At 46.2% G+C, this 7384-nt stretch overlaps 1 protein-coding gene across 1 annotated transcript in view; it reads right to left on the bottom strand.

The window, feature by feature from the left end:
• The window catches only part of CRAT (carnitine O-acetyltransferase), a 13278-nt gene continuing 5894 nt past the window's right edge, over window positions 1-7384 (bottom strand). The window contains exons 6-14 of the mRNA XM_010166012.1: window positions 6588-6762; window positions 5930-6108; window positions 4805-4905; window positions 4223-4342; window positions 3584-3706; window positions 3098-3233; window positions 2562-2624; window positions 1890-2027; window positions 1-1338 (exon numbers count right to left, since the gene is read on the bottom strand). Of these exons, the coding sequence (XP_010164314.1) occupies window positions 1123-1338; window positions 1890-2027; window positions 2562-2624; window positions 3098-3233; window positions 3584-3706; window positions 4223-4342; window positions 4805-4905; window positions 5930-6108; window positions 6588-6762 (1251 nt within the window). The 3' untranslated portion in view covers window positions 1-1122. The remainder of the gene's footprint in view (window positions 1339-1889; window positions 2028-2561; window positions 2625-3097; window positions 3234-3583; window positions 3707-4222; window positions 4343-4804; window positions 4906-5929; window positions 6109-6587; window positions 6763-7384) is intronic.

The following is a 7384-nucleotide window of genomic DNA, read 5'->3' on the forward strand; positions in this document are numbered from 1 at the left end:
GAGTTCCTAATCAGAAACATCCTTATTTGTCCACAACTTCGGCATTACACTTTATACGCAAATACGCCGTTTCTGAAAGCAGGGTATGAAACTGCATTGGGTTAATTGTGTCCTGAAGGGGACTAGAAGGCATGTGGCCTTCTGGGTAGTGGACAGAAGGTCAGCATCTGTTTCTTTTCCTCAATTCCAAAGAAAGGTAACAATGAAGCAAGTGTCCTGCTAAATGCATAGGCAATCCCTTCTCATCTCTCCAAATGTTAAGGTACCTAAAGCCAAAACTAGCAAAACCTGTGTGAGAGAGAAGTTTTGTGGGGGAGGAAAAAGCTTTACACTGAGCCTGAAGATCCATGGCCAGGACCACATCAGCAAGCTTAACAAAAAGCCCAGAACAATAACAACAACAACAAAAACCACCTTAGTTTGTAGCAAATTATATTCTGTTGTTAAGAGTATCAGTGCAACAGAAAGGAGATCCCAGCAGCCTAGAAGGAGGGGAAGGGAACATTCCCAGGCCTGTAAAGCCTGTAATGGTCAGAGTGCCTGGGATAAGTAGTGCAGTGCACTCTAAATGAGACTGGATCTGCTCCTCTGCTCTGAGTTAGGAACTTCTTTCTCCCCTTGCTGAAGTTCAATGGTGACCTTTTGCTGGAGCAGCAGAAAAATCTTCGGTCAGGTTTGAAAGATGCTGCGCTCTTCAGAAGACTAAACCAGCAAAAAGACTTGGTCTTACAGTAGTTCCATCCTATAATAAACATTCTCTGCTCTTCCTGGAGAAGAACTACCTTCCTTACCATATAGATTTAGATACTGGTAAGGACTGTGCTTTCTGTATTCCTTTACAGTCATATTTCAGTCCTCTCTGAGGACAGGAAGGTGCACTTTGCTTTGATGGGAGAGGACCAGTCAGTTCTACTTTGGCTTAAGACAATGTTTCCTCTCACCCCAGAGTTGTCTTTATCTGCGGGTGACCATTCTGTAATCTCTTGCTGAAAACAAATGGTAGATGCCCTCCTAGGTTCCAGTCAGGGGATGCTGTCCCCTCAATCATTTTCTGAGGAACTGGGAACTTCAGTGCATGAGGGATAGCCCCTTTAGTTGGGGGTCTTGCATCATGTTTGCCTCTTACAGTTTGGATTTGGGAGTGGACTGGAGCAAGATCCTCATGTCTAGCAGTGCTTTCTCGAGATAATGTGCCATGCGAGCTGCGTTTGTGTCAGCACAGCTGTTGAATGCTGAAATGGCAAAGTTGATGTGTTCATCCATAGGGTTGTAACAGATTCCATAGCCATCTGGAACCACGGGACCAAAACACATCACACAGTCTGTCTTTGCTGGAACCTGTGGAGAAAATGTGATTAAAAACTTCTAACCAGTCAGAGAGAAATGTAGCCATCAAATGCTAACAGCTCTGTCAACAGTAGAAGAAACTGTCATGCCCTAGAAGAGGGCTGTTTGGTCAGACCCACCTACCACCACACACATGCTGGATTCAACCATTTAGTAGCAACATGTTCTCCACTGTATTTACAAAGGAGTGTTTCTTCCCAAGAGAAGCTTGGAATAAATCACGAGCGGAGCTGTATCAGTAAGAATCACAGCACAGCAGATGAACGTGAAGCTACTCTGGCAGCTCACTCCCATTGATATCACTTGCAGGTAAACACCCAACACCTTGTGATCTTGGCCTTGCTTATGCTGGTGTTTTACAGGATTGAGAAGGACTGTGGCAGATCATGTCTGCAGCTTTATGGGATTGGTAGCAGGCTTAAAAAATTCCGTCCCTCAAATTAAGATTAGTTTTTTACAGAAGGAAATGAAGGAGAAATGCAGAGAAGAAAGGCAACGAATAAGAAAGAGAGGATGTCTGTTGTTGCTCAGATGAGCCCTACCTGGCTGGTTGAGAGATTGAAGTGCATTGCAACAGCGTACGCGGTGTCCATGAACAGTTCGGGTATGCTCACCAGGTCCTCAATGGCTTGAAGCTTCAGGCCTAAGAGGTGGCGATCTATTGCATTGCCCCTTATTGCCTGGGAGGAAGGAAGGAAGGAAGGCAGATGAAAGCCTGTCTAGCAGGTGAGTGAGCAAAAATATCAGTTTCTTTGGGTTAAAGAAAAAACACTTCTAAAAAAAATCTCTAAATGTTTCAAGTTAGAAGGCAGCTAGATCTTGCCTTTAGGACCAGCAGTCAGTCTTGTTGGTAAGGACTGTGAAATTAAACACACCGGTGTAACCAACCTTGCAGTTCCTGCCTATGGGCTCCCTCTGGTGTAAGGGGGCCTCATGCAACTTCAGCATTTATCACCAACAGTGACACTGAGAACTGAAGCTACTTTCGTATTTGACTCTCTCCTTTAGGTCAGTCACAAGGGACACTTAAACCACGAGCTAGAGAAAGCAGTTAATCGTGGCCTAGAGCACTGTCAAATCAGAGTTAGGCTGCTGCACCAGCACTAATGGCCACATCGCTATGTCAGCAGAGAAAGCTCTTGAGGTCTCATCTGTCACCAGAACCCTCATTTGCGATGTCAAACCCCAAGTCTGGCTGCAGAGAGGGCACTCACCATATCAGCGTAGTCCCTGTGGGCTTGGGTAGCTCTCCTCAGCAAGTCTGCTTTCTCCTGGTCCTGAGAACACACAGATCTGTAAGTTTTTCTGCAGAACAGAAAGCCTCGTTTTGGCTGTTTGGCTAGGATGGAGGGTGCTCTTGCCTTGTGTGTCTGTACTAGACTAATTCTTAGATTACTAGACTTAAGTTTTAAATAATTTTGTTTGGCTGCGTTACTTCATTCTGAATGGAGTTCTCCATCCATCTCCATCCAAGCTCAGTAGCAGACCTTAGTTTGAGTAGCTAACCAGGCTTTTAGAAGGGACATACTTCTCTCTGGTGGGATTAGAAATGTCCACATGTTGTTTCCCAGGATTTCAATGCATGTGAAAGGAAAGCCAGATGAAACCCAAGGTATGTAACTATTTACTCCAAGCTATGTTTTAGCTCAGCTTCATAGCAAAAACCAGCTGATGCAGGGTTAGCCAAATAAGCAGCTTTCCTCTCTTTCTGGAGTGGAGTTGTCTTACTCCACGTCTTTGAGATCCTCACCGATTTGTCAGGGCTGTCCATCGACTGCACAAAGTTAAGAGAGGCTACAGAAGTGGAGCGGATGGTGTCTGTGCGGCCCAGGCGGAACATCCTTAGCGATGCACTCTCATAGGTGGCACAGGCGTGGCCGTACATCCTGGAAGATGGAGAAGAAAGTCACAGAAGTGAGTTTTTCCTGGGAGAAATGGCTCCTTCTGAAGCAGAACAACTCAGGGAAACAGGAAGACTCTATGTGAGTGAGTCCCACTGACAGCTGACCTCTGATGCGTCCTTACTAGGACTGTACACACACAGAGGGGCAGATCTCGCCTGTTGCTTGGCAGCTGCCACAAGTGAGATCTGCTCTTCAGTCCCAGGGACAGAAAAACGTGGGACTTGGGAAGGAGAACAGAGCAGCCTGCGAGGGACTTGTCTGTGCTGCCTTTATCAAGCTCACGTACCTGACTCTGGTGAAGAGGTTGAGAAGCTACCTGTTGGTGGTCTTACCTGTAATATGCTAGCTGCAAGGCCAGCTGGATAAAAGCATCAGGACTTATCTTCTCTGACTTGGGGAAGGTTTTCCCAAATTGATGAAAGACCATGACTTTGATATCTAGGTCTTCAACCATTCTGCAAGGAAAGAAAGAGGAATTGTGTTCCTTTGCCTGTTGCTTTTTCCTGTAACATAAAGGTATGGATTTGCTTTCATGAGGCTCAGAGAGAACAGTGTATCTGGATCTGACCTGCAGAAGGACAGAGAGCTCCATCACACACACGTCTGTTTGGGCAGCACCACAGAGGTGAGCTTTGTTTGGCCACTGCTGAAAATCTTCACCAGGTTAGATGGGCTTGTGTGTGTGTTTTTTACGCTCCAGTATGCCTAGTTAGATCCAGTAAAGCCTTGCTCTTTCTCAGTAAATGGGTTGGGTCAGTAATTAGCTCTTTCCAGCACCTTTGACTTTACTCCTGGCAGGTGGCTTTAGTGTGCTTTTCAGCCAGGTTCAATGCTGCAGACCCAAGAAGTCAGTGGGAGAACTCCCTGGCTGCAGTGGGGGGAGCCTCATTTAAACCACTGACATATTCCAAAGGGGGACATGAATTTCTCCCCCAGTGACTCACCAGACCTCTCCACTGCTTCATACTTACATGTTGAGGTTCTGTTTTGCCTTCTCTATGTCACTCTTGATTTCTGGGGTGATGTTAAACCGCAGCTTTTTGGGCATTGGCAAGGGAATCATGGGCGATCTTACCAGCTCGGGTTTCTTTCTGCACAGAGAAATACCATGTTTAACCAGACCTGTAACATGAGGCTCAGCTAAGCACAGCAGAACCTGGGTAGAAATGCACAGGAGATCTTCCCTAACACCTTGTGACATTAGTCACAGGCTGAAAAATTCTTCACAGTGCAATTACAGGGTTTTTTGAACGGTATGAATGAAATGTTTTCTGTGCCTTCTGCCCAAAAGAAAACCCCTCTCCCAGGCAAAAGTCCTGTTAACTGTCAACAGTGCCATTCCTGGAGAATGGAAGCAGCAGCAAAACTTACAGAGTTGCTTGGACACTCAATTCTCATCACAAATACAAGAACTGCAATTCTAATTGGCATACCACTACCCTTCCTCCAGAACAAATTCCCCAGGGGTGAGCTGTGCAGAGCCATGTTCTTGGGAGCAGGTGGTTTAAAAACTATCTCTGATGCTGAGGAAAAGTAGAGGTGACAGGACTCACGTGTACTCCACGATGTGATCCAGAAGAGCAACAATGGGTGGGCCTTCTGCTGGAGCATGTTCATATACAAGGCCACAGGAGCCATCTTCAGCAATGATGAACTAGGAGAGAAGCATGAGAGGACAGTGATGAAGATGCATCCAGCGTGTGAAGCAGGAGCTATCCAGAGAGATCTTAGTATCTCACTGCCCTGGATCAGAATGGACAGGGATCCGACCCTTACACACTGGAAAGGTGACACGAAGGTCTCATTTAGCAATGGAAGCCTTTCAGCAGGCCCAGATGATCTGACAGCACTGTTACAGTTTTGCAAAATGGATGGGATAAGAGCGTGCCTGATAGATATATTGGTGTGCTCGGTGTCCTGGCAATACAGACTGGTTCAGTGGTTTTCATTTCCTTAGATGCATGTATAATACAGGAATAATATCACCATGTGCTGGCTTACCCTTCCTTTTCATCTAGCTGGAACATCTAAGCTTTATCCCATCAATGAAGAGTTCCAAATAGGAACAAAATAGCTGAAAATATTATGGAGAGTTCAGCAGATATGAGAAGAATCTTTTAAATCACCATTGCTACTATCCACAAGCCAGGATATACCAACTAATGAACAAGCTTGAACAGCAGCTGCTGTTGAAGGCTCTTGACAAGACTGAATGGAGAAGAGATCAGAGGGATGCCGTGGGATGGCAGCTTATGTTTGAAACATCAAAACGCCATTGGGCAGCTTCTGGCAGAAACAGGAAAAGTGACAAGAGATACAAGGAACAGACCTCCCTGCGTCTGGGCTGCCTCCAAGCAGACGAGGCATTGTTCACCTCAGGCAGAAAATTGATTTACAGGGAACACAAAGAACTTCTCCACTGAATAAGCTTGGGCAGAGGCAGGAAAAGAAACAAAAGTCCCTGAGGCAGCAGTAAGTGCTTGTGGTGACTGCAAGGGAAAGTGCAGGATCTTATCCTGTCAGCCACCACACCTTGTCTCCCCTATTTCTCCACTCTCTTGATAGGAGGAAAACTTCCCTGCAAAAGGTTTCTGTGATTTCTTGGACCTTTGTAGTCTCAGGAAAAAGCATCTCCTCCAGGCCCACGTCTTCATCATCTTTAGAACACCAGCACTTACTTGAAGGGTTTTGTCGAACCATCGGTTCCCGCTGTTCCAGCGGCTGCCTCCACCGTGCAGCATCTGAGCGGCCACGCGGCTCTTGTAGATGTCCTCAGACACCCGCGGCATCGGCGCGTCGAGGCAGACAGTGCAGATGCTCTTCTCAATCGTACGCACAGATTCCTTGTTGGTCTTATCTGGGAGAGAAATGAACAGCAAATAAGGAAGGGGAATTGAAAAGCTTGCATTTTAATTAGAGATTGGAATTTGAAAGAGCAGGTTTGAAGGACTGAGCGTTGGATTCCCATTGTACCTCCATGCTGTACTGGTCATTTAGGGGTGTATACAGGTATTAAAATTGTAGCCAGCTGGGTGGTTACAGATGTGAGCGTGCTGCATTCACCCTCCTTTTTTCATGTTTCTTATATTTGCAAGGCAACAAACTTTAGAATTTCAGCTCTAACAAACCAAGCTTCAGACTTCACCTGTGTACCGTCCAAAACAAAAATAACAATACTTTGCAAAGAAATCAAGTTGCTCCTTTGAGGTGGAAAGCTCAGGTTATCCGTCCAGAACAAGCTTCCAAGGAAAGAACCAGGCAGAGCACAGCGGTGAGGTTGGTAGTTCCAGTGTTTGTGGTGTTTGTTGGCACTTGGGTGTTAGGGGCTGTACAGACCTTTCAGAAGGTTGTTGTAGGCTTTCGCCCAGCTGTTCCTGTGGTTGGTGGTGAGGATCCCAATAGGTTCTTTGTTTGTTTGGAGGGACGTGTTCCATATCTTTTCCAGCTGAATGAAGAGCTGGTCAGTGGTAAGGGGACTTCCATCACTGTTGTAAACATCCAGCTCAAAGAACTGAAGGTGAGAAGAATGGACAAGGACAGTAACAGAACATGAGAGGAGATCACAGAATCACAGAATGTCAGGGATTGGAAGGGACCTCGAAAGATCATCCAGTCCAATCCCCCTGCTGAAGCAGGAACCTAAACGAGATCACACAGGAAGGCGTCCAGGCGGGTCTTGAATGTCTCCAGAGAAGGAGACTCCACAACCTCCCTGGGCAGATCTTTATTGTCCAGCCCCAGAAACAGAGAACAGCCACTTCGAGAAGGTAAGACCTGACCTAAGAACTCAGCTTCTAAGTGGACCTTTGAAGGATGCTCAGATTTGAGAGACCCAAGTCCAACTTCCCTTGCAGGGCATAAGTACAGTCCAGGTTTTAAGAAGCTCAGAAACCATGGTAATGAGAGCAAAAACACAGGAGGAATTCCTGTTTCTGAGACTCAGCTGTGCTGGTAGGGTTTGTTATCCAATTTCCACTTGCAATTTCCAATTCCAGACATGATCTCTGGGCTTTGAGAGACAGGAATTGCAGGGACAAGAAAGAGAGGAAGAGAGCTTCTTTCTGTTATGTAGTTGCTCACACATGGCAATCTCAGCTGTTGGCTAGCTAAGGCCAAAGGAGATCAAGGGAGCA

Source organism: Antrostomus carolinensis, unplaced genomic scaffold (genome assembly GCF_000700745.2).
Source record: "Antrostomus carolinensis isolate BGI_N321 unplaced genomic scaffold, ASM70074v2 scaffold26634, whole genome shotgun sequence".
Lineage (NCBI taxonomy): Eukaryota > Metazoa > Chordata > Aves > Caprimulgiformes > Caprimulgidae > Antrostomus > Antrostomus carolinensis.